The sequence below is a fragment of the Heloderma suspectum genome, chromosome 1 (genome assembly GCF_057233095.1).
Source record: "Heloderma suspectum isolate Gila_16-S chromosome 1, 16-S_ref, whole genome shotgun sequence".
NCBI classification, from domain to species: Eukaryota; Metazoa; Chordata; class Lepidosauria; order Squamata; family Helodermatidae; genus Heloderma; species Heloderma suspectum.
In genome coordinates this window covers 62,805,001-62,832,872 of record NC_139458.1, presented here as the reverse complement: position 1 = coordinate 62,832,872, position 27,872 = coordinate 62,805,001, and the positions used below count along the sequence as shown (strand labels likewise).

The 27,872-nt window shown below is 41.9% G+C and overlaps 1 protein-coding gene across 10 annotated transcripts in view; it reads left to right on the top strand.

The window, feature by feature from the left end:
- The window catches only part of DPH6 (diphthamine biosynthesis 6), a 372,137-nt gene that overhangs the window by 137,990 nt on the left and 206,275 nt on the right, over positions 1–27,872 (top strand). For all 10 annotated transcript variants that reach the window (XR_014789202.1, XR_014789200.1, XM_084844448.1 and 7 more), the window contains 4 exons: positions 12,722–12,866; positions 15,026–15,157; positions 22,966–23,095; positions 27,216–27,390. Coding sequence is in view for 8 of the 10 variants with exons in the window: in XM_084844448.1 (XP_084700574.1) it covers positions 12,722–12,866; positions 15,026–15,157; positions 22,966–23,095; positions 27,216–27,390 (582 nt within the window). In the remaining 2 variants the exon portion in view is untranslated. The remainder of the gene's footprint in view (positions 1–12,721; positions 12,867–15,025; positions 15,158–22,965; positions 23,096–27,215; positions 27,391–27,872) is intronic.

Below are 27,872 nucleotides of genomic sequence, written 5' to 3'. Positions count from 1 at the left end.
AATAATTTCTGAAGCTTCTGGAGCAACCTCTCATTTTCTGTTGAGGGGTGCCTTCCTGGGAAAATTGGCCCTGCTTCTCTAGCAGTTTAGAGCAGTGAGCTGGGTTCAGGTTTTGTTAATCACAGCCCTTACCCTGCAAATAACCGGCATGATGCTCCTTGTTCTATTCGGTATGGTGATGAATAATGTTGGTCTATCTTAATGCAAATAGAACATCTTCCTTCACCAGCTGTGATGGTGATGGTAGGCCCTCAGATTATACGATTCTGTGAACAATGTACCAGAGATTTATCCAGTCGGTTATTTTTTTTCCAAAGCTGTAAAGAAAACACAATCAAGCATAGTATGGAGAGATGTACAAAAAGTAGGCCTGAGCATACAGAAGAGTGGATTCTGAAGCAGCAGGTCACTGGAATCAATTCTTGTAATTCATGATAATTGTAATAGAAATCCTGCCTGGGCTGACCAGATTAAACAAGAATGGTATTTGCTGAGTATGCTGCATGTTGAGTTCAGCGTTCAAACATGTCATCCTCCTTAGTTATATTTCACAGGTGTTAATTTTACATGCTCTCAATTGAATATTTTATAATCATTCTACAATTTTGGCTAGCATGCCTTAGTATAATAATATGCCTCTGCTCTCTTTTGCTGCACTGTAATGCATTTTCTTTAGATAAATCTCTTCATGTTTAACTACAAAGGCTCACTGGAAATTTGTTTTAGATTGTTTCTGGCAGCACAATGAGCCCTTGTGCCTCAGGGAGAATAACATTTTATTCACTGTTCTGGTTTAATACATTACTGCACAACTTCAAGATGCATTTTTGCATAATAATTGGAAAGATTCTTTTACCCTTTTTCATTAAAAACATAAGAATATTATTTTACTTACAAATTTTATACATATAAAAAAAACTTCTTAAAAGTATGGATATTGGCATATAAAACAAACTTTGTTTCCTAGGTATATTATAAACTCCTAAGAACATTATTTCTCATCTAACATTCATGGCTGTCCATGGAGGCCTCAATTTCTTCCTCATGAAAAAACAAGGCCACTATTTTATGAAGTCTACCTTCATCAGTATTTTAATTCTAATGTAAGGATATGATATATGAATAGAACGTGAAATTTCCCAACTTTTTCCTGTCTTTTACAATAGTTGTCACCTTATGCTGTCATTTCTCAAACACCACAAATGGTTCCACATGCTGGTGAGTCATGTAACTGCCAAAGCTGCATAAATTTATTTATTTAATTTAATTTAAACGGTTTATTCCTTGCCTTCCACTAAAACTGTAATGGTGGCTTACAAAATTTCAAAAACACAATTGATCTGGGTTGCACATAATGGCAATTCCTAGGTTGTTTAACCCAGGAATTGCCAATATCTAGCAGGAGCAAGCCAGCCCGTTGCCTCCCATGTATTTGTCATTTCCGCTTTCAGTTAATCACCCAGGAACATTTCTGGGTTGCTATTGTGAAGTCCAAACCTGGAAACTCTGGGATGTTTGGGGGTTAAACAACCTAGAGTTAACCCAACAACAAACAACGGGCCATTGTTGGGTTAACTCTGGATTGTTTAACCCATTAAAAAAATGAGAGTTTCCAGGTTGTTAATTGAAAGCGGAAATTGGCAAGTGGATGGGAGCTCATGCGTTCACTCAGGCGCACTGCCAGGGTGGACACTGAGCCCGGGAGAGGAGCGTGCTCCTCTTTCCCAGGGCCAACAGCTGACGGAGATTCCTCCCACCGGCATTCCTAGCTTAGATAGCAGTCCTGGGAGTGACAGACCGCGGGAAGCAGACTTGATGGACGTGTGATGCCGACGCAGAGAGCGGCGCCAAATGGAGGGTGCAGAAAGGAGGCGTAGTGCCCGGTTGGCACGCAAACAACGGCTGCGCCCAGAGGATCCAAGGGAATAGGGGAGGGACTCTCCCTATCCCTTAAGTTCAGGGGTCTGCCAATGATTCCCTTTCAGTCGGGGGCCAACTGTTCCAACTTAGGGCATAGGTATTCTGCTGCTCATATCTAGTTGCTAACAGTAGAGTTGTTAAGTTGTAAAAGAGGAATAAAGCTTTGAAAAGAATCCCTTTGTCTGTGTCTGGACTTGGCTACTGGATTAGACTGAGAGAGGCCTCCAAGGAGCCCTTGACACGCACTCACAAACAACTCGTGGTTTGTTAACTCTGGATTGTTTGATCATGTGAACCAGGTCAATTAAAAAAACCTTTAAAACATATAATTATACAGTTGGAGGGAACTTTTTAGTCCATCTAGTCCAAGCCTAAAGCCAAGGCGTGCCCCCCAACTCCTGTATTAATTTCTCCCAATGTTCAGCTGAAATTACCATCTGTAACTTATCGCTGTTAGATCTAGTCTTGCCTTCTTGTGGTAGCAGAGAACAAATCTTCACCCATCAGGTATTTGAAGAATGCTATCATGTCCTCCTTCAGTCTTCTCCAGGTTAGACATACCTAGTTCCTTCAACCTTTTTCTCATAAGACTTGTTTCCCATACCCCTAATCATCTTTGTTGCCCTCCTCTGAACCTGTTTCACAAATAAAACATCCAAAATATATGGATTGCTGTTCATAGTCCTCGGAGGAGTATGTTGTTGAAAGACTATGGGTTGTATCCACTATTCCTCCTACTTAGAGTAGACCCATTGAAATGAATGGGATTTAAGTTAGACTGTAATGGGATACAACCCCATCTTCTTCCCCTTCCCCAACAGCAAGGTTGTCTCCATATATAACATAGAGAAACATTATTACACCATAGGTGTTAAATGGGAAATAGCAGTAATAAAGAGCTTAGAATAAGCAAATTTTTTCTTTCTTTCATTCTCTTCAAACAAAAATGGTAGCACCATGTCTCATTCTCTCCCATTAAGTCTTAAGGATACTCAAATACATCGTGTGATATGATACAGTGGCTTCCACTACTGCACCATGCACTTTGAGCGTCCCTAAATTTTACAGGGGGGAAAAAGAAAGTTATCACCTGGTTTTCATGTCACAGTGGTGGTTTAACTCAGGAATTGCTGAGGATGAGCAAGCATGCAAGCCATTTTTTATCCCCATTAACAACTCAGGAATGCCCGGTTAATTTTAATTTTAATGTTTAAAGTAAATGAGAAAAAAAATGTAGTTTTTTGGGGAATGTTTAAATGGAGCAGTATTCTGTACTAGAATACCATGGAAGTCTAACGATATGCGTTGTCAAGCAAAATATGGGTGAAAGTGATTCAGTAAAAGAGATAGGATTCCCATTTTAAGGATAATTGTAAAAACTATTTTCACACAGTCACCCAACTTAGGTTTTGCTGCACCCCTTTAATGCATACTTATTTCTAGGTAGGTAATGTAGATAATAGGTAAAGGGACATCATTGCTACAACCAGAAGCTAAACTGATGTGAAATGCAAGTATCACATTTTAAACTTGGGGGCTTTTCAGCCTTTTAAGCCTATGCCATAAAAATACTACCCAACCAACCAGAGTCCAGGCAGTGCTTCAGGCTTTTAGATAGGGCCTGAAATGTCCTCCAGAAAAGTTAAGTGTTTCTTTTTAATTTTCACAGATTTTGCAGCAGACGCTTCCATCTGTGCTGCTGCTTTGGTGCCAGTTCCCCCCAGTTTATCACTTCCCCAAGAGATCATAGTCAATCAGGGTTTGCATAATGAATGTAATGGCACCATGATGCCACACAGTTAGACTACAGTGAAGGTAATCATTTTTGCTGTACTCATAGCACTTCCCTCAAAATTGCTGAAAGGGAGGATAGACTTTTGAGGCTGACAAAAGCTATGGCACAGACTCCTTCTAATTTATCTCATTTTATTCTCTCAACTTGGATGTGCTGAAAGATGATGACTTGATATCTTGTGAGCTTTCATGATCAAGCACGGAGAACCATGACTCAAAGAGGAAAGTTACGATTTTTCTTTGTCCTTGGGTAACAGAAAATGAGGCAGGCAGTACTTTGGGGGAATGGAAAAGGGGCATATTTTTGTGTGTCTTCTGTTGGAACTATGGTCTCTGATGTGTAAGTTGCACTTAACTGCCATGCTTATGCATCTCAAGATGGAGATGTGACTCATTAAATGTGTAACTAATTCATAAAACATTTATTCCTATATCAGAGACAAAGCAGATCTTTCAAGTAAATCAAATCAAAGATGATTTTAAAATGCTGGTAATATGAGAAAATGTGCCTGGCAAGTAATGCGAAGTCTTATGGACTAAAGGAACAGAATCCTGCATGTACGATTTGATTTATCTCTCCTTAAAACAAATCATTTCCATTCTGCTTCTTAAGAGCATGAAATCATCTGTTAATCTCCATAGGATAAAAGTTGCTTAAAAATTTTGAAACACTATTTGTAAAAAGCTTTTTTTTTTAAGCGAAAGAGAGAGAGAGAGAGATTTGCATCTATTTGTACAGGGTAGTTTTAAAACATTACCTGAGCCATACACCTCGGCTTGGATTCATAAGCTGTTAGTGAGAGAGATGCTGAGCAGTATGGGGAAAGTAGCATTGTTCTTAACCTTGTTAGCTTCCCTAAAATGTTGGAATATTACATACAGCCGTCACCATGCATTACCTGTAAAGTCTTTGTATATGTGCGTGCTAGTTGGGACTTTGTCTCATTCACTCAGAAATACTGAGATTCTCCTTTTACTTTACAATGATGTACGTCGTCATAGCCTTTCTTTAGGAAATAGTAAATGATGTATGTACCATTTTCTCCTTTAATAAATTATTTCAGCTCCACGCATCCAAAAGTCTCCCCCCACCTCCTGCCATAACTTTCTTTCTTTGAAAGAGAAAAAAACCCTTACCTGTTCACTACTTGATATGGCAAGTCTGTTCCCTGCCCAAGTAATAATGTATCTCAAGTGTCTGTTCACAGTGCAAGAAGCTGCATGTGGTCTCCCTCAAAATGTTGTTTTAACAGGAGAGGTGATCAAGGCAGAAAACAAGAAGCAAAGAGATTATCAGAGCTTTTTCCTTCCAACTTCAGAGTTTCAAGCTCTGTTCTATTCTGAGAACTGCTCAGTGGGAGAAGTGCTGTCAGTTTTAGATTTTTGTAACAACAAGCCTCCTCTGCCGAGGAAATGAAGATCTCTGACAAGCTAGATGCTGAGGCTGCTAATTATGGTTGTTCTTTTTAAGGTGTACATGAAACTTGAGGCATGTAGCAAAATCAGGTTCTTTATTCCAAGAAGTTTACAGGGGCCCAATTCTGAACATGCATGCAACTACGTCTGACTACATGTTAACAAGGGGTGAAAATATGTCTGAGAGAACTCTGCATAATTTATTGTTCATTTCTGTTTTGGCAGAATGGGCATGAAAATTAAGAGGGATATTGCAAGATATCACTGTTCCTAGACTAGTGAGGAGAAAACTGATAGTCAATTCATAGTTTTCAGCAATAAATCTCCATGAGAAAATACTTCTCATAGGAACATGCATATTTTCTGGAATGATGCAGGCCTGAAGAAATAATCTAGGAATGTATTTACTGCTGCTAGGGCATTATTTTTGCTTGGTCCTGTGCAGACCAAAACACAAAGATTTTATTTGAAAAAAGTAGGCTTTTAATGGGTATTCTGTACATGACCTGCTCTGTGTGATAGTCTCCAAGGAAGAAGATAAATTGACTTTGTTCTTGGGCTACAGGCAGCTCTACCTAGGTTGGCACAGACATGCCTAAGATGACGAGTCCCAGGCCTGATGCCGTTCAAGATATTTCCAGTGGTGGTGGTGGTGGTGGTAGTGACACTGATTGATTTCCTATGTTGCTGGAGTAATTTAGTGATTATTTTTTAAAAAGGAACCATGACTACTTGTCCCAAATACTACCATCACAGATCCAGAAGCCATCCCCTTTCTCTTACTTAGTTTTTTATGGTGATATTATTAAACTTCTACTTAGCCCTACTAAAAGTCTGACAGAGAATGAACGTACATTAGGGCTATTTGATTGGGAAGCCAGTATGATCCATAGGCTAGAGATTTGGACTACAATCATTTAAAGATCCATTATGGGGCCTTAGGTGAGTCACTACCTTTCAGCCTTATTTCTCAGTCTGCAAAACACTGATACATTTGTAAAGTAATTTAGGCCGAGAAAGCTACTTTTAGCACCTTGCTTACTTTGAAACTCTTCTGTGCCAAAAGCTGTTTGCCAGGTGACATGGGAGAAGGGTACTGAATGCTTTGAAGCAAATCCAAAACAGTACTGGGTGTCATAGGCAGAGGAACTGATAAAAATGTACTTCACACTTATAGAAGAAGCAGAGACATAGTTATCAAATATCTTGTGAATTATTATTGAAATCAATTATTTCATTCATCACTAATTTCTTCCTACTCTTAACTCACCATTACTTTCAGAATCTAACTTCTGTCACTCGCTTCTCATTCCCACTCAGTCAAACTTCCTCAAGTAACTGAGGCTGCAATCCTATACACAATTACCTGGAGAACATGAACTCAATAGGACTTACATCTTATTAGAAGCACATCTATAGGAATGCACTGTGAATCTCCCGCAACTCTTTTCTAACCACCTAGGTGCTCCTGTCAGTTTCTAGCAGCTCTTTCCCTAAGGGAGCAGTCCTGTCAGGATAGGCAACCACCTATCCAGTGCAAGGCAGGTGGAGCACGGAAGGGATCTTCTCCTTCGTGCTCTGGCCACCCTGCATTTGTGGCTAGACAGCTGATTTCAGGGGGGCGGGGGGGAGGCCAGACTAGGAAGCATCGTACCGGCACTTCCGCCCTCCCCTCCCCTGGGAACGTCCCCTTTTGCCCTGCTCTGCACTGCTCATCCGAGCATGGAACCTGGGGTTGATTTGCGCCACCTACGAGGTGTTGGGGGAGGGAGCGGGGAGATGGTCTTCCCAAAAACCGAACAATCCTATGGCCATCTAGCTGCTGTCTAGCATCCATAGGATTGCACCCTAAGATTCTCAGATACTTAAAACAGTACCATAGTTCTTGGCATTGTGGTTTAAAAGTAGGGGTGTGCCAAATTTTCACAGTTTCTGTGTAAAAAATAGTATTGGTCATATCTGTTGCTGTTGTTGCATATCTGTTTATAGCCCAGCCTTACCCCAACCTGGTGGAGTAAATCCCCCACTATAATTGTGCTTAAGGTACCAGCACTGATGTTATTTATTTATTTATTTATTATTAAATTTATTAATCGCCCATCTGGCTGGTTACCCAGCCACACTGGGCAATGTACAACATACAATAAAACAGTTTAAAACAATAAAATTCTACAATAAAAACATTTTCTAAAATACCCTAACCCACCCCAAATGCCTGCCTGAACAACCACGTTTTTAATGCACGACGGAAGCTCATTAAAGAGGGGGCATGACAGAGTTCCCTAGGGAGGGAGTTCCACCGAGTGGGGGCCACCACAGAAAAGGCCCTCTCCCTCGTCCCCACCAGTCTAGCTGTCCTGGCTGATGGGACAGAGAGAAGGCCATCCGAGGCTGATCTTGTTAAGCGGCCTGTCTGGTGCTGCTGGAGGCGCTCCTTAAGATAGGCTGGGCCTTAACCATATAGGGTTTTAAAGGTCAAAACCAACACCTTGAATTTGGCCCGGAAAACAACTGGTAACCAGTGCAACTTCTTCAGCACTGGAGTGATGTGACCTTAACCTCTATTAACCCAAACTGGAATTTCCCTTAATTTAGGATTGGTTAGAAAGGAAAACTGGTTAGTGTTAACCATGGTTAAAATCAGTACTGGCATTTCCCTTAGCTTTGGTTAAGTTGGAGTGGGTGGGATAATACAATGCAGAAATGGGAAGGGATTCAAAGAGGGACTACATATCCATGAAGCAGGCTCCTTTTTCCTTAATTGCAGTTAACAGGGAACCAGTGGACCAATATGTAAATAAGCAGTAGTAATGTGTCCATCCTCTTTCTTTTATGTTGATATTCTCAAATAGATTTAAACATTTTTCTGCCTGAGGCAGAGCAGGAAATGGGGCCCCCTCTCTGCAAAGTCAGGGTGCATAGTATCCCTACACAGGCATAGTTGGTTTTAAAGAAACATTTTATTTCAGTTTGGTAGGTAGAACAAATATAATCTATGGCACCTCCCTCCTCTTCCCATATGGCTGAAGACACGGCCCACAAAACAAGCCAGGAACAAACCAAAAACAAATGCTGGTTTGCAATCCTGACTTACAAAGGATGTAACAAGTCAGGGTTCCCACTTTAGATGACATGTTAAACAAACCTTTCCTGGGGTTCTTTAGGTCATCATGCATGTGGGAGGAGCTAAATGGGAACCAATGGGCTGCTTGCGTGAGCATGCAATTCGTTCACAATAAACCAGTATTTTCTAGTATCCTGGCTTATCATTCTGTGCAAATAGTGCCAGTGAGAACAAAGTAGCACCTGCAAACAAGAGCAATAGATGTGCATTAGAGTACCATGGCATGTAGGATCATGCTCATTATAAGATGCCTTAAAGATTAAGAAATACTTGCAGATAAATTTCGTAGGATCCTGCTTTTAATGATGAACTAACAATGATTGTTTTAAAGGTATTTATCCTTTTTCTAACAGCTGTGTAGCTTAGAACAAGGGTGAGTGAGGGGAGACATGATAGAGGTGTATACAGTTATGCATGGCATAGAGAAAGAGGTTAGGGAGAAGTTTTTCTTCCTCTCTCTTAATACTAGAATCTGGAGTTGTCCCATGAAGCTGATTGGTGGGAGATTCAAGACAGATAAAGGAAGTACTTCTTCACACAGCATGAAGTTAAACTATGGAATTTGCTTCCACAAGATTTTATTATGTCCACCAACTTGGATGGTTTTAAAAGGGCACTAGACACATTCACGAAGGATAAGGCTTTCAATGGCTATTAGTCATGATAGCGATATATATTACCTTTCGTATCAGAGGCATTATGCCTCTGTATACCAGTTGCTTCCTGAAGGAAATCAACCCTGAGTGCTCATTGGAAGGACAGATACTGAAGCTGAAGCTCAAATATTTTGGCCACCTAATGCCAAGAGAAAACTCTCTGGAAAAGACCCTGATGCTGGGAAAGACTGAAGGCAAAAGGAGAAGGGGACGGCAGAGGATGAGATGGCTAGATAGCATCACCGATGCAATGAATATGGACTTGAGCACGCTCCGGGAGAGAGCGTAGGACAGGAAGGCCTGGCGTGCTATGGTCCATGGGGTCACGAAGAGTCAGACACGACTGAACGACTGAACAACAACAACAACAAATACCAGTTGCTGGGAACATGAGTGCGAGGATGTTGTTGCACTCATGTCCTACTTGTGGGCTTCCCATGGGCATCTGGTTGGCCACTGTGAGAACAGAATGCTGGACTTAGCAGGTCTTTGGTCTGGTCTAGCATGGCTCTTTAACATGAGTTGCAAAAAAAAAAAATTCTGCCATTATAAGCCTCAAACTTCTACTGCTTATAAAAATGACACCTGGTTAGCTAATAACATGTAATGTGACGTCCATGATCTACCCAATGAAGTCTACATTTGTGCAAAATTTCAAAGAGATCTAATACAAATTGCCACAGATACTGCAAGTTAAAAAGTGCAGAAAATTGATAAATTTCTACTTTTTACTCCAAGCTGTGGCTTGGAGTAAATATATCATATATTTCTTTCACATTTTGGTGAAAACTACTGATGTACTTTATTCAGGTTTGTCAAGGAGATGTACCTTTCATTCATTTGCTGAAATTCTGAGCAGCTGTTCAAAGGTTATTAAGGGTTTTCTGCCACATGAAAGCTGATGTCAGCAACCGCTGGCAAAGTTATGTGAGGCATGCTCAGTTTCACCCTGAAGCTAGAATGCTGCCAGTAGTCCAGCATTTTGAGCAGAATTCCAGTGTTCCGGTCAACATTCTGACATTGGGGGAGGGGTAGCAGGAAACTGTCAACTGAGATAAAAGTGAGGAGATGACGATGATGATGATGATGATTAAATTTATTAATCGAATTTTGAAGGCTGAGAGGACCACTTTCACTTATTGATAAATCATTGATGAAGATGGAATAGGTTGGGAAAGGAAAAGGGTATGTTGGAATCCTGTGTTGGCTTACTCAGAGGTAAGCCTTTCTGAACATAGAGGGACATATTTACGCATTTACATACATCTACCCAGCTAATAGTTAGTGTGTGTGTGTGTGTGTGTGTGTGTGTATTTCAGAATCACTCCATAAGTTGGAAATATTGCAGGGCTATTGGTGCCAGTGCTAATACTTGTAAGGATCTATGGTAAAGTGCATGGAACAGACTCTGATGAATGAAGAGTTAATGTTTGTAGGAGAGGGCCATCTGCTTCTTAAAGGCAATGTGGGAAGAAGAACCCCTTGTTGTTGGCTGTTACTGGTAAGATAGCTGATGGAGGGAGGAGAGGGGAAAGGAAACTAAAGTCATACTCAGAAGTAAGTTCTGTGCCTCCAAAAATAGGAATGGGAGGCTGGGACTACAGCTGCGATCAACCATAATCCTATGCATGTTACTCAGAAGTAATCCCTACTGGACAAGTTACTTGTCTGCACACGTTCTCTGCAACATCTCCCATCTCATATGTTCTTAGATGTAGGTTGGATTTCATTTAACGGGACTTACTGTCTAGTAAGTCGGAATAGAATTGCAGTCTCCATTTGGAATCTATACATTTTATTATACATTACAGGAGGAGATTCCAGTAAGCCAGTGAGAGAGTGGAGAGCCAGTGTAGTGTAGTGGTGAGAGTGACGGACTGGGAGCCGGGAGATCCGGGTTCTAGTCCCCACTTGGCCATGGAAGCTCACTGGGTGACTTTGGGCCAGTCACAGACTCTCAGCCCAACCTACCTCACAGGGTTGTTGTTGTGAGGATACAACGGTGAGGAGGAGGATAATGTAGGCCGCCTTGAGTTCCTTGCAAGAGGGAGAAAGGCGGGGTATAAATGCAATAAATAAATAAATAAATAAGCAGCTCTAACCCTCCCTTTTTATTATACTTAAGCCTTCTGGATATCTCAAAAGCTGGCTCCCTAGATCGTGCGTTTTGATTATTCCCAATAAAAGTATTACCCTACTATTATGCATTTGATTTGTTCTCATTCGCAAAAATGGTTTCCTGCATTTATTGTTTGTTTGAGGTATACAGCTAAAAAATAATAATTGTGCATCTTGAACTGAAATAAGGATTACCATTAGTTAAGTATTTATAATCCCATTTATTATATAGGTTGACTTTCAAGAAAGCAGATTCAAATACCTTGGGGAGAAATTTCCCTTTCAAAAACCAGGGAAATTCAATGATAAAAAATCTGCTGGTTTAAGAACAGAGTTAAAGCTATCTCATATTGGCTCAAACTCCACAAAACCACAAGTTGGAAGCCAAGGTTGATACCTTAATTGACATACCCTGTGATCAGTGATGATGTTATGCAATGTCAAAAATTGTTCTTGCTTACAATTTACCTTCCATGCACCCATTCCTTGGTCTTTTAGTCCCAAATCTAGATGGACAGCCGGGGACCAGCAAAAATGCCCCACGTTGTCCTTGTCTTGTATGTGTGTATTACATCTCTATACTGCCCGATAGCTGAAGCACAATTTGTGACATTGCACAATGTTATCTCTGATCACAGGGCATGTAAGTTAAGGCGTCAGCCTGAGCTTCCAGTTTCCTGGCTTTGTGGAGCTTGAGCCAATGTGAGATAGCCTTAACTCTGTTCTTAAACTGGCAGGTTTTTTGATAATTGAATATATACAATAGTGTTCAGAAAAGCGGAGGCCCTTAGATTATGCATTTTAGGAAATTCTGATATTCACAAATCTTTTTATACAAGAACTTCATGAGTTCCTAACTTTGCAAAGCAAAAGTGCACACATACCCCGACTCTCTTTTAATCTGTCAGGTTACCCTGAGTGTGTTTTCTTACTTGAGAATATGTGGCATTCTGAATCAGACAATGATTCATCAAGTCCAACATACTTTGCAAAAAAAAAAAAAAAACAGCATCTGGCACACACTAGGTAGCCACCAGAAATTAGCCAGTGATTTTTGGATTATAATCTACCTTGCCCACCCATGTTGTGGATTATGATATGAAGTGTACTTGATGACTCCTTATGTTGTACCTATGGGGATGATGATGATGATGATGATATAATGAAAAAAATTCCTACCAGCATGAAAGATGGAGAGAAAAATGCCTGATCCACAGCAGAAGAGGGCAGGAGACAGTGGGGCAGGTTCTTGTTTTATTCAGTTCAAAAATACTTTTGTATTTTTGTTTTAAATTAAATAGAATTGCATTGTCAATATTTAAGGTTGCATTTAAAGCACTTTCGTCTCCGTTACCATGAACGTGATGAATGTTCCTATGTGTACTGTTGATTTGCATTGCTTTATCTATATACCAATTCTCTGTTAATTGTACTAAATAAATTAAATCATTACTTTATGCTGTTCACTTAGGTTGCAATCCAGTTTTACGTGTTCAAGTCCCACTGATTCCAAAGAACTCAAGTTGGGTAACTGTGTACATAAAAACATTCTCAGGAATAAGTATTAGCATCTCACCTCCATGTCTTAATGTAACACTAAATAAAACATCCTACATTCCTTTTACTACAAGATGTGCATGTCCAAGGGTTATAGTTTTGAGGTAACCCATGTGGCAGTATTTATTTCAATCAGGTGCAGTATATTGGCAAAATCCTGGCTGGGAGCTGTTCTTGTGAAGTAAAATGGTTTGAAGATAACATCTGGCCTCTATCAGATGAGCGAAAGGAACCTCCTTGCATCACCTGGCACACTTCTAGGCCTACCTTTGCGAAGTCCAGTGAGTTTTCTGCTTCCCTCAGTTATTCAGGATGTACGGGGTTATATCCAATGTTACACTATTGGAAAAATCACAAGAACAATTATGCATTGTTCTGCTAGCAGTTGGCCAAGCACTAGCAGAACCACTAACCTAAGCGACACCTAATGTAATTAATGCAATGCCTTGCAGAAGCAGAATCCAAGATTTGGATTTGACACTTGGGCCAAAACTGAAAACAGAGATTCTGCAGGTGGTAGAAGCTTTGTGCTAGCAGAATGACACAGTCGATACAACCCACTATAAGTATTTTCTGTTTTCCAGATAAAATATGTTCATCTTATGGGAAGTGAGTAGTAGAAAAGGCTTTATTTTTAGCACCACCAGGAAAATGTTGCATTTTTAATAAAACGTAAAACCCCATCAGCAACGTACTAACTTTGCGTTTAAAATGTAACTTTTTCCCTAGTTGGGGTTTGCAGTCAAGGTCTTTTGACTTCTTGTTTTCCTTCATTCTACCTTCAGAATTTTATTAGAGATGTAAGCATATTTCTTAGCTTAGAGGTAAGTTCAAGGCTCTCACTCTTGGACTCTAATGACACTCTCCTGCATGGATGGAAGATTTATGCATAGAATTCCCATTAGTGTTAATAACTGTTATAGCTTTCCAGTGTTGATCTCCTCCCCAATGATGTGCCCATGCCTTTTTAAATTTGAGCTATAGGACTGCGGCTCTTATTTATCTGCATGAATTAGAACTACATCCCACAAAAAGGCACTCTATTCTGAGAAGTCCTATTTGTTTCAATAAAGTACTGCATAGAAGAGTAATATCCTTGCTCAGGGAAATAGAACAAAGATGTTCTTTTTTTATACCATGCTTAAAGGCCAAGGTGGGCAACCTAGAGCCTACAGACCCATGGAAAACTCTTCTTGTAGTTTGGCATACACCATTTTCTATAACTAGTGCAGTTCACTTCAGAGCCACAAACAGAATAATATTTTCGTCCCTTTGAACTGTTAGTTTAAATTAATAATTTAAATCCCCAGTTCTAAATATTTGTGCCAAAGCTTCTGCCTATAAATCCAGCATATGTTATGGTTGTAGTGATGTGTAGGCACAGAGGTTTGTACACTGTGGCTTGAATCCTAGCAGCCCCAGGCACTTGTGCTTTCCTGCCTCCTCTTTCCTTTTTCTGCCTTCTGTGCCTCCATGAAAATGTGTTCCTGAGAGTAAGGGTACCCTCAGGAATGTCTGAGAAGTGGCACTGAGATGGGACTGCAGCTGGAGAGGGCAAATCAGGGAGCTCCTTGCAGAACAGGAAGTGGTTTCTGTTCAGGCTAGGGCACAACTGGATCCAAGCCTGTAACTGGAGCATTTGTTTGCTTATGTTAAAGCAGTTCATAGGCTGTAGCCATTAGCATCTAAGGCTGTGCTTACCAGTTATATTTCAGCTATTTTGGGGCAGGGGGAGTATACCATACAAACAGAATACCACTATGGTTCAAGAAGCAGCAAAATTGTGAAATAATATTGGGTTGGATCCAACAAAAGCCTCCCATGAGCTGAAGGACTCCTTCCACCACTGGGAGGCTTTTGATCCAGCAGAACTTTTCCTCTGGATGAACAGGGGAGGAGGCAGTCTTCTCTGGCTCTGCCTTCCCTCTGCAGCTCCCTGTGTCCATTGAAAATTTGCTTCAGAAAGTTGGGGGACCCTCCAGCAGAGTGGGGGAGATGATGCTGGGGGTTGTAGAGAGAGGGGGAATCAGCAGAAATGGCTTCCTTCCCTTTCCGTCAGTGGGAGTGAGCTGAACAGAACAATGTTTGCGGACACTCCCACTAGCAGAAGAAAACTTTGGATCTGGCCCACTATGTGTATTATTTCTACAGTCCTTTCAGGTTGAAATGAGTAAAATAATGTGTTGTGTAGATGAGAATCTTCGTAAATTCATAGCCCAATCCTAAATCATATTTACTTGGAATTAATCTGACTTAGTTCATAGTAATCCAGTTTTTTTCCCCCCTTTCTTTCAAGTGTTTCCAGTTAGTGCAGCAGAAGTATAGTACTGTTTTTATTTAATCTAAAATAGAAAGATTTGTGTTTTGGTAGATAAAATTGAATAACACTAAACGATTTGCCATTATACTCTCATGTTTAATTTTGTTTTTGTTTTTACAGAGAAGACATTTGAATGCTCAGGGAAGTCTCTAAAAGGTTACCAGTGGATAACAGGCATCAGTGCTCACCTTTATCCCTCCGAAGGAAGAGGTGTGCAAGAATCAGCTAAAGATGTCTTTTCGTCACTCCAAGGTAGTTTATTGGGTATTTAAGAATGTTATATAACATATGGAGCAGATATGTTTGAATTAGGGCTGAAACCTATCATCAGTAATCAGTGTGAGTTAATTAATTAAAGGCTTTGAATGAGATTTTTTAAGTGCACCAGTTACTTGTACTTTGCAGGCTCTCTAAGCAGCAGCCAAGGAGGCTAAGGGTGCAATCCTATGCATGTTTAGGCAGAAAAAAAGTCTGACAACTCCCACCATTCCCCAGCCAGCATCTCTCAAGACAGTAAGTCATCTGGTTTGCTTTGAGATGATGGGGCCAGCTGCTTGTAAACACAAAATTATGCATGGTGTGGAGAATGTGGATAGGGAGACATTTTTCTCCCTCTCTCAAAATACGAGGACCTGGGGTCATCCTATGAAGCTGATTGGTGGGAGATTCAGGATGGATAAAAGGAAGTACTTCTTCACATAGCGCATAGTTAAACTATGGCATTCTCTACCACAGGATGTAGTGATGGCCACCAATTTGGATGCTCTAAAAGGAGGTTGGACAAATTCCTGGAGGAAAAGGCTATCAATGGCTACTAGTCCTGATGGCTATGTGCCACCTCCAGTACCAGAGGCAGTGAGCCTATGTACACTAGTTGGTGGGGAATGTGGGTGGGAGGGTGCTGTTGTGCTCATACCCTGCTTATGGGCTCCTGGTCGATAGCTGGGTGGTCACTGTGTGAACAGAATGCTGGACTAGATGGACCCGTGGTCTGATCCATCCTGTCTGTTCTTATGTTCTTATTCTCAGGCAGTAGACCACTTCCCATCACTAGCAGAAAGCATCTTGGTTCCTAAAAGCAGCCCCACCCCCCCAGCATGCCAGGTCACTCACCCTCCAGGGCATACCTTGGAGGCACCCCCTTCACTATTCTGGGACCTTTCAGCATAAGAGGAAGCCTTTCCTTTTGCAGTTCTCCCCAGTGCCAGGCAGAATTGAAGGGATGCACTCAGGAGAGTAAGCAGCTCACACCCGTTATGCTAATTTTAATCACATTAATTGTTTTAAAGTGCATTTGATTAATTAATGATATCATTTAAAAATTGGTTGATAACCCTAATTTTTAACATTTTAAATCCATTACTGTGAAGCCTTGTTCTATTAGCTATGCCAGTATTGCATGTCTTGAAAATCACGACATGGGAATTGTTAGATTTAGTACACTGAATGTTTGGTAGCAGGAGCTTACAGAAGTCGTACATGCGAGTAATTTTTAACGCATTTTTCATTGTGTTATTTATAAAAGACAGTGGAGTTTGTTTTCATACCTTTATCTTTCTCTGTATGCACTCCCTGTTGTGTGTGCCTTGTGCTAGCTAAACTGCCATTATCACCATAATTTTAAATTAAGTTCTCCAGAAAGCTGTTGCTGTGGTACATTTTGGCATCTAGCATTAGGTCAGTGGCTTTAAATCTCATTTATGTACTTAATGCAAGGAAAGAATTGCTGTCTTGGGAATTGTGGTAGCTGGATTTCTTACTATCAAACCCTTACAAGATATTGGCATATAAAACAAAATGCTTCCATTTTGTTCTGCATCTTTCCTCATTTTTACACTTTTAAATAAAGAAATGTTTATGCAGGCATCTTTTTCATTCATAAAAATGGAAATTGCTCTCTGAGGCAGCAATGGGCAAGCTTGTATTCTTGTTCACGAATACTTTTGATGTATTGGCTCATAAAATCTTAACATTTGGCTTGTGCAGCTGAGTTCATGACTGAATACAGAATGATAAGGAAGTGCTAGCCATTTTGCAAAGCAAAAGGCAGCATGCTTTCCAAAGGACCCTTAAGCTAGTTCCTAACAGTCTGGAAATCAGCAAGGAGGATGTAATCAGACTTGTAGGTAAAGGCAGCAATGTTCTGCATAAATCTTGTGGGCATAATATGTAAATTGAAGCAAAGGGGCTCTCTAACATTTACTTGGTTCTTGTTATATTTCCATGGGTCCCAGCCAATCCAAATAGTATACGTCTTTGCTGTTCTTTCCATTAGCATTAAATGAAAAGTAGTGGTTGTGTTTCTGGCCAGAGGCTACGAAGCCTGCTGTTCTTTTGGCAGATTACTTACATTTAAACTATTGTTTCCCATTTCTGGCAAACTACTAGCGTTTTGGACCCAGGTAATACTTGTATTTCCTGTGGATATTTATTTAGCTTTCTGAGCATGGGGTGGGGACAGTGACTGAATTATGGTCCTGTCATCAAAAGGAACTACTACAGGTTTCTTTGCCAAAACATTGCTGGGACTCTTCAGGTATGTGTTATATGTGTTATAACCTTTTCCCAGAACAGCCATACCTGCTGTCTGCTCACTCTTCCAGCCTGTTCTGTATCCTGGTGTGAAGATGGAGGAAACAAAAGCCTTCTTGCAAGGCTAATTGCTTTAATGCCCTTTGAAAAAGCTTGTGCTGTGCCAAATGGAAATCTGCTAGTGCACTGCATAACACATGAAGTAGTCTCAATATTAAGGACACAGGCCTGTTAGTTCATAGAATGTTCAGAAGATAATTTTCAGTGCTAATTTGCTTTCTAATTTTTATGATATATTTATTCCTACATGTCTTCTGGCGTTCAATCACCTACAAATGTCTGTCTGGTAAAAAAAACCTTTCTCCATACCAGCCTTCCCCAGCATGGTGCCCTCCAGATGTTTTTAATTTAAACTCCCATCAGCCTCTGCTAGCATGGTCAATGGTCAGGAATGCTGGGCATTGTGGTCCAAAACATCTGAGGGTACCAGATTGGAGAATAGTGCTGTACACCAAAGATTTTTTTTAAAAAACCCTATCATGAGCTAAAAGCCACAATTACATTATTTACATGATGAACATATTTCTCTTGGATATTGATGGAGCTGCTCCCCCTACAAGCACCAGACTAGTGTGCTGCACTCAACCTTCCCCTCCCCATGTGGGGAAGGTGAAGAACTAGTGAAGGCGCAGGGCAGGCAATGTGGTTTCGCTGTACACAAGATTTCTCCATTGCGAGAGGTCTGTGCATAGCAAAGCCTGTTTCCAACAGACATGCCGGGTAGAGTATCCATCCTGGTGCATCCCAGGAACCAAATGGCATCAGGGAACATAGCCATGCCACCTCCGACATCATTCAGCCCATGGAAGGCTGGGTGGGGGCTCATCCAGCCCCCCACCTGTTTTTAGTTGCCTGTCCCTGCATTAGGAGGTACCAGGAGCACCCCTTCCATGAACGGAACCCCACTTACAGCAGGGGTGGGGAACCTTTTTCAGACTAAGGGCTGAATTTCAATTTGGGAAAGGCCTCAGGCTGCATTCCATCTGTGACCAAAAGCAAAGTGAGTGGGGACAAAATGTGATTCTTGCCAATTTTAAACCTACTCAGAAGTAAGCAGGATGAGCTTCTGCATGTCAGCTCAGAAATAAGCAGGACTGAATCACTGAGCACCACTTTCAAATAGCATCCCAATACCAAGCATCTGCATTTTTACTCAGAAGTAACCATCAACAGAATGTTTACTCAGAAGTAAGCAGGACATGCCTCAGAAGTAAGCAGGACTGAATCACTCAGCAGCTTCCTCCCCAGGCCCCGGTTGTAGATAAGAGCAGTTCCCTACTGAGTGCTGTGAAAGGGAGCCCTTTTCAGTGCTGAGCAGGGGAAAAGTGAAAGCAGGGAATATTGGGGGTTGGACAGATCAAAGGTAAGACAGGATGGGGTTTTCAAGGGGGCATGTCAAATCAGCAAAGGCTTTGCGGGCCAGTCTATAGAGCCCTGTAGACCAAATTAGGCCTGCTGGCTGGAGGTTCCCTGCCCATGGATTACAGAACCATTGGATCCAATATATAGTTAATATTGGGAGGGGGAAAGTCTTTCTTTTTCTCTGAAGCCAGTTTTGGGGAAATGTTTGATTTAAAAATTACATGGCCAAAAGCCTGTCTTATTGGAAAATTGGTCCACAAGATTTTCAAGTCTTAATCAGGAGAAAGAAACATTCTGCCATGTTGCAAGGCAGGCCTTCTCATTTGTAGTTAACCTCCAAAAGAAGGGGAGGGCCAGCAACTCCAGTAATTTTGGCTCCTGCTTGTTCAGTGTTGATGGATTCTTTTCAATTTGTGCAGCCCGAGGATGTGGACAGGATCCTTGGAGGCCAGAGGAGGACTGGCTGAGTGGATAATGGGAGTGGTTAATGCCTCTTTGGAACAAGGTATTGTTCCATTATGCTTAAAAGAGGCGGTTGTGAGACCTCTGTTGAAGAAGCCTCCCTGAATTCCATCATACTAGATAACTATCGTCCAGTCTCTAACGTACCATTTTGGGGCAAGGTATTAGAGCGTGTGGTGACCTCCCAGCTCCAGGGGTTCCTGGATGAAACGGAATATCTTGATCCATTTCAATCTGGTTTCGGGCCTGGGTATGGGACAGAGACAACTTTGGTCACCTTGGTGGATGAGCTACGCCGGGAACTGGACAGGGGGAGTGTGTCCCTGTTAGTTCTGCTGGACCTCTCAGTGGCATTCGATACCATCGACCATGGTATTCTTCTGGGACGCCTCGCTGGGATGGGACTTGGGGGTACTGTTTTACAGTGGTTCCATTCCTTCCTAGCGGGGCGAACTCAGAAGGTGGTGTTGGGGGATGCCTGTTCGACTCCGTGGCCGTTAGCTTGTGGTGTCCCTCAGGGTTCTGTTCTGTCCCCCATGCTATTTAATATCTACATGAAACCGGTGGGACAGGTTGTCTGGAGTTTTGGAGTTCGGTGCCACCAATATGCTGATGGCACCCAGCTCTATTACTCCTTTCCACCAGATTCCAAGGAAGCTGTTTCTGTCCTTAACCAGTGTTTGGCATCAGTAACGGACTGGATGAGGGAGAACAAATTAAAACTTAATCCAGACAAGACAGAGGTGCTCCTGGTCAGTCAAAAGGCAGATCAGGCAATAGGGATTCAGCCTGTGTTGGATGGGGTTACACTCCCCCTGAAGACTCAGGTTCGCAGTTTGGGGGTGCTCCTGGATTCAGCCCTAAGCCTGGATGCTCAGGTTTCAGCGGTGGCCAGGAGTGCCTTTGCACAGTTAAAACTAGTGCGCCAGCTGTGCCCGTTCCTGGAGATATCTGATCTGGCCACGGTGACACATGCCTTAGCTACATCCCGTTTGGATTACTGCGACGCGCTCTACGTGGGGCTGCCTATGAAGAGTGTTCAGAAACTGCAGTTGATTCAAAGAGCTGCTTCCAGACTGTTGACTGGGGCTGGTTACAGGGAGCATACAACTCCCTTGTTAAAACAGCTTCACTGGCTTCCGGTCTGTTTCTGGGCACAATTCAAAGTGCTGGCCTTGACCTATAAAGCCCTATACAGCTCTGGTCCAGGTTATCTGAAAGACTGTATCCTCCCTTATGAACCTGCCCATGTTCTGAGATCTTTTGGGGAGGCCCTTCTCTCAGTCCCATCACTGTCACTGGCACGTTTGGTGGGAACCCGGGAGAAGGCCTTCTCGGCGGCTGCCCCACAGCTGTGGAACACCCTTCCCAGGGAGGCTAGGATGGCTCCCTCCTTGTTGTGTTTCTGGAGGCAGACTAAAACATTCTTGTTCCAGCAGGCCTTTGGGACATAGTTGGAACCTGGGGGTAAGCTGCTAAAATGCTGTTTTAAAATGCTGTTTTAATGTTTTAATATAATTTTAATTACATTGTTGTTTAATTTATATTTTAACTTTTGTGTATTTTCATATATTTTAATTGTATATGTTTTAATTTTTGTAAGCCACCTTGTGTCCCAGTACTGGGAAAAAAGGCAGGTATAAATAAATATAATAAACAAACAAACTAACAAGTTATGTCTGATGATGCAAAACCAAACATCAATATTACTTGGCCACTTGGTAATTCCTTGACAACTACTAGGTAATTTGTGTAATGTATGAGGGAGGGCAGTTGTGTAAGAATGCAGCAACTACTATCAATGTCCAGCCAAAATGAGAAATCCGTTTTTCCAGAAGTAGCATCTGCAGCCTTTCTTTACTAACCTTTTTCTTTCCTTACGCAGTTCACATTCAGTAGTTGATGCTACTGCTAATGTATTACATTGCACTACTGTATGTGACCACTAGCACAATGCCAGTAGTGTTTGCTGGTGCAATGGGTTCCCCCAGAAAACCTGTCTCACCAGCAAATGCTCTTAGCATTGTGCTAGTGGTCACTTAAAGTAGCACAATGTAATTTACGTTAGTGGTAGTGGCGAATAGGATACCATCCTAGGCAATGGTCCAGGATGTGTGTTTTCAAAACAAGATTGTGGTTTGTTAGGAATGTGAGGTCTATGGATCACTGCAGACCAAATGAAGGGAGCTGGGAGGGGTATATATGTGGGGGTTGAGCAGGATCACTCTGGCCGGTCATGACCACTCCACATCATGGAGCCCTGAATGAATCAGGACTCGCCTTCACATGGTGGAGCCTTGTGGCTCCTAGTATGTAGGGCCGTTCTCTCTGAGGCTGAGCATGTACCAGCACAGAGAGGGTGTTGCTGGTCAGCACAATCCTGCTCCTCCATCTGCTGAACTTAAAAGATTGGGAACACGTACACTTCCTCTCCCTGAAGCAAATTCCCCTTTCCAGGAATAGTATGTAAGACTGCTTAAGATGTTACTCTGAAGAAACTAGTTTAGTTGTCCCTGTGTTTCTTTACTTGAAAACATGTTGGGCCCTAATAGGCTAACTGATTCTGTGTGCCAAAGGATATATTGCCACCAATGTTAATGACAATTAAGTCTAATCAGGTTCTCTGCTTAAGCAGGATTTTTAACAGGAGCTTAAAGCTGGTTGAGAATCCTGGTTAAGCAGTGAATTTGATTATCTTTACCTGTGGTAGTATTTACTTTTGGGAGAGACAGGGCAGGGGGAGAACACCATCCTGTGGTCTTCCCTCAGTCCCTTAACCACTGTTAAGAGACCTTTTGTTCCATATTCATCAGCTCTGAATTTGGTGCCTCATTTGAACATAACCACTTCCTAGAAATTATCCACTATTAACTGTCTTTATGAACTGCTATAGACCACCTCTAAGCTTGTAAGCAGGGACCTTTCTGAGCTTGACATGAATGTCAGCGTAGTAGCTGTTCATGACGCTAACAATATGTCCAGAGTTCTTGAGCTAGAAATCGACTCTAATCATTTGTTGAAACACCTTGCTTTCAGACAGCCTCCAGTAAGCTCAATCACCTCTAACATGAGTATGCATGTTTTCCAGCATACCCTTTATTTTTCTTCTATTACACACACAGGGTTCAAACTAAAGGTGTCCTTCCGTGTTATATGAGAAAAGAGAGCAGGACTTGGCCAACGCTGGGAGGAGTCCAAAGTGATCGTAGTGTTTGTGCAACCTTTTGCACAAGCAGAAGCATGAGTATTTCTATAGAACCGGGTGAATTCTTGAGCATTATACAGTTCTAGTGGCACTGCTCATGCCTTCTGCTCACAATTCTTTGACACCCCCCCTCATGTTTGCAAATCATTCTGATTAATTCACTTTGGATTAATTCACAAGAACATAACATTATACGAAGGTGTTTTAGAAAGAAACAACAAAATAGCATTCTATGCAGTATATCAGAAATTGGTGTTACTTTCTAAACACCTTTCTATAACCATCGCCGCTCTATTAGAGGCCTCAGTCAATCTAAGAGAGTGTTTAGTTGTTATCATTTTCTTAGGGAAGTACTTTGTGAAAATATTCCAGCTATCATTCTGTACAAATTTAATGTTTCCTGTCTTTAACAGCTGCATTATTTTTTTTCCACATGCAGCTCATCTGAATTCAAAAGGATTGGAATTGACAGATATTATTTTGGTCCATCTGTATATGAAGAGCGTGAAGGATTTTGCTGTGATAAATTCTGTCTATATGACAGCATTTGATTTGTGTCCCCCAGCCAGGTAGGCTCATATTCCTGCTGCCTTTTATTTATGATACACTGGAATATACTTCGTTGTTGCTGCTGCTTTATTTATGATTTTTCTTCAGACTTGGTTTCTCTCCGTTAGTTAGTTCTGGGCTTCCTTTCACCCATTCGTATGTCTCTCTTTAAAGACATGATCTTTTACTCTCTGTTTTAGCAGCTGCTTCAGGAGTGGCATGTGAATGTCCGCTTCTTAAATCAGGACTGTACATATCCCAAGTGTATACCCCGCATCTTAGAAGAGGTGTGCATGTCCCTGAATGCACTCTTGCCTCATGGTGAGTCCAGGCCCTCTACCATTGAAGTAGCTCCTCACAAACCTAACATCCCATTTCATAGAAGCATAATTGTCACATATTTGCCGAATAGCTAGTGTACCTGTGGCATCCAGGAGTAACTGCCATTGCTAAGAGATTTCAGGGCAAAAATGGCACATTTGAATAACAGATGAGTTTTTCTTCTATTTTAGAAGAGAATAGTCTGCAGTGACTAAAACGGGATGCAGTTATCTGAAGGAATGCGCTCTCTTAGTGAAATAATGCATATGCAGCAAAGCTTCCTCCACCTGAGCAACAGCTTCCACGATGTTGCAATCCATTTCTACGACTCAAGAGCATTTTTAAAGCAGATTACATTGTGCTATTAGGGGGCTACTCTTCAGGGGATGAGAAGACATGAAGCTCCACTGTTCACCTGCCCTCCCATGCAGTTCTTTATGTCACAGCAATAGGCAGATATTTTCCCAATCATTTTCCAGCTCTGCTGTATAGCAAAAGCCATGACCAGTCTTTTCCCTTTATTTGGTCATGCCTGCAGTGCTGCTTCCATCACTGCCATTTTACCTTCCAATTGAATAGCCATATTGGGGTTTAACAGTGAATTCAGCACAAGCATGTTTTCCTTCTCATTCCTCTTAATTTGGAACCCTCTTCACATGTATTTCATTTCTAGTTTCTTAATAAGAATGTTAATATATAAAGTTAATGAAATAAGGACTCTACAATTAAAATATTTTTAATGCTGCATAAAATCTTTTATAAGAAGCAAGTTCTTGGGGTTCTTTTCCTGTTGAGAGCTTTATTACTTATTCCAGTTAATAAGATATATATTCTCCTTACTTAGTAATAGCTTTACTAGTAATTGGATCTCTGTGAAACTCATTGCATTGGAGACTTCGTTGAGATCCAGTGTTCCTTATTAATGTCATGCCTCATAATTTCAAATATATATATAAATCTGTGTGTTATCCCAATACATAATTGGTTGAGAAGAGGCCCAGAAATAATGGAATTAAGTTTCAACCCTCCATGTTGTAGAGCAAGAAGGAAATAGAACGCAGTACATTGCTGGAGTGATCTACCTAGCTGTGGTACTGCGTAGTCACTAGGCAGTTGAATGTGTCTGCTCTTTCTGAGATTTCATTGTCTGCTTTGGATGACGGCTCAGGCAAGGAGGCACAATGTGGGACAGGTAACTGGATAAGGAGTAGTTTTAATACCACAGCCAGCCCCGCAGGTAACAGACCGGGGTTTTATTTCAGGACCAGGGAGAGCACCCCTGCAGTTAGACGACTGACAAAATTACCCCAGCACTATGGGCTGGTCTTTGACCGTAATAAAGTTTTATCTATCTATCTACCCCAGCACTGACTGGGAGCAACTAGTCAGGCCAAGAGAGTCTTTCTGGAAGCTCCATCTCCTCCGGTGCTGTATTTGGCTGTAAAATGGCCAGTGGCCTTTCCTATAACCATTGGCTTATCTTGGGAGGAATAAGGAGCCACTTGAAAACTGCTCCTCAGGGCCTGCCTGTTCACTAGAGGAGTCCAAGGTCCATCCCTCTGAGTCAGGGGGTGATGGCACCTCCTTGGTCTCATGTGGAGACGATATGAGATCTGAGGCAGTGGACCCAGTTAAGAAGGACTGGGGACTAGTTCTGGTGCCTCCTTGGAATTGCTTTCTCTGGAGGCTTCAGTCACTTGCGGTCTGCCATTCCTGGGCCATAACACCTGGGGTCCTTGCTCAAGGCCTCCGGAAATAGATACTGCTCCTCAAAAATGGATGCATTACACATTGTACTAGTAAGAAAAGTTAGAAACCATGAGAGAGGAAAGAATTTAGTGCATGGATTTGAGCAAACCCTTGCCTAAATATGAAATTAGGTAAGAATTGTAAAGCACATTGCACACTGAAAAGGGCTTTTGAAATGATAATAGCAATGGGTCTTCCTAAGTTCGTAAACCAAACAGAAACTCCAGAACTTAAAAATTATACAGTACACAGTCTCACTTAATTGCCAAAACTTACAGCAGTCAAGCTTCACTACTAAAAGCCTCTTTACTGGGCTGCCATCCAGATCCATAGTGATGTGAACTTTAAAACTCACAGGTTCTAATCATTGGGTGGATCCAGAATTGTGTGGAGTGGAACTCCACAAGCTTGCTGCTCCTACAGGCAGAAGTAGGGAGGGGGAATATGTTTTTAGCTGACTTCTCCTCCCACTTTCAGCCCCTTAGGTCCCATAAATCTGCTTCAGAGGTCAGGACCAGTCTTCCCCCTTCTTCCACCAGAGAGCCTCCACTGGATCCCAGTTCCCTCTTCAAATGGAAGGAGTCCTTCTGTTCACAGAGGGACATGTCTGGATTCAACCCATTGTGTGTTTTCCTGTACACAAGTGTACTTGGATATAGAGCTGGGATGGGGAACCTCTGGCCTGCGGGCCTAATGCAGCCTGTGGAGGTTCCCCATCTGGCCTACAAAGCCTCCTTAGATTCTTCCAGGGGGTGGGGCTTGGCCTCCAAGCCCTGCCTCCTGAGGAAACCCTTATGTTATGGGTTATGTTATGTCTGATCTATGAACTGGGGGGGCGAGCAGTGTGTAGGGGAATCCCCATGGTTATCCTCTGATCACAGATTGGAAATGATAGTGGGGATGTTGGCACGTGCGACGTCAGGGACTCAGCTGGAGCTGGGAGCAGTGACTCCTCCCATTGTTGACCATATCCTTTTCTTCATGCTGAGAGAGGCACGGAGAAAGGCAAGATGAGGGAATCACCTCAGTGGGCTTGGCCATGCCCACTGACATCATCCAGTCTGTGTAAAGAAGTTCCCCGCCCCTGATATAGAGTGAACTTAGTGGCTGAACCAGGGCCAGTGTCAGGGGTCAGTATCATTGGGTATTGCTGAGGCCCATTCCCCAGCAGAGGGTCTACTACCAACTCCCCAGAGCCTCCTGGCCCTGCTGCTGCTCCTCCTTACCAATGCTGTCTGTTCATCTGCCCTCTCCCAATGTGCAAGCAGTGGCAAGAGCAAGGAGGAGAAGCAGCGTCCTCCACTTGCCTTGTACTCTCCCTCTGGGTGGTTGAACAGATTGGTTCCAGAGGGCAGTGGGGACAGTGGTTAGGAAGAGGTGGTCTTACTGGGAAAGGGGAAGCCTAATGAAGGCATCTTGCTCAGCCCCCCACCCCTCATGGTAAGAACCAGTCCTGAGAAAAAGGAAAAAGGGAATTAATAGAATGTCCAACCACAGATAGGAGTTAAATTGGCTGCCTAATAGCTACTGAGCCATATTCAAGTTTCTGTTGTTGACATACAAAGCCCTAAATAACTCTGGACCAGGATACCTAGTGGGCTGCCTTTCCCTGTATATACCGAGCTTTATATTCCCTGTATATACCGAGCCCAGCGGAGGGCTTTTTGGCCATTCCATGATGAACAGAATGTCGCCACATAACATCTCGAAAACGGGCTTTCTCAGTAGTGGCACCCATCCTCTGAAAGCCCCTCCCCTGTATGGTTCAGGAAGCAGAAAATGTGATGTGTTTTAAAAGCCTCTTGAAAACGTACTTGTTTACACAAGTTTTCCCTGGCTTATAATTTATCATCGTGCTGCTGTTCCATTTTGCTGCCTCTTTTTATCTTAACCTTTATTGCTGCAAGTTGAATTTTTTTAGTGTTCTGTTGTACTATATTTGATTTTTAATATTTTTGTATGTAAACCACTTGGATATTTTATTACATTAAGCAGTATACAATTCTTCTTCTTCTTCTCACTGAAAATGCTACAAATAAAAAACTCTGCCTTCCCATTCTGTGGTTTCAGAGTATGTGTCGAAGCCCCCTTGCCTGAAGGACTCTGGTTTCAGATGGACTGCCTTGCACATAAGTATGATGGGATAATCAGTGATGTGCCTTGTTATCAGAAGCAGGTTATGCATGTACGGAGCATTTCTCACTGGGCTCCTGCCAACATAGGACCTTACAGTCAGTGCATACAGGTATGAAGTCTTTAGTTCCTTGCTGCATTATCAACTCTATGGGGAATTATCCCAGTTATGAGTTTCTTTGAATCTCCATATGGAAGTACTAGGCCATCCATCTTGCAGAAATTAATATTGGTTTTTATTTTCCTTTGAGCAGAATATATAATTTTATAGTTTGACGCTGAATAAGATGAAAGAAACCTCTTGGTAACATAAACGTGCAATAATATAAACATACATACATACATACATACATATATATATATAATACAGAACACTTAAGCTTATAAAGGAATTGTGAGAGCAGAAGGATATCCTAATATGGAGCAGGCTGGGACATGAAATCTGTGTTCATTAGTGCATATAACAGTGCCTGTGGAACAAATGTTTTTAAATAAACATTTCGGGAATTAGCCCCACAGTAGGACTTAAATTGGGATTCATTGTTGGTTGAGCTGAGTAGAATGACTGAAATGTCTGTGTGTGGAGTAACATGT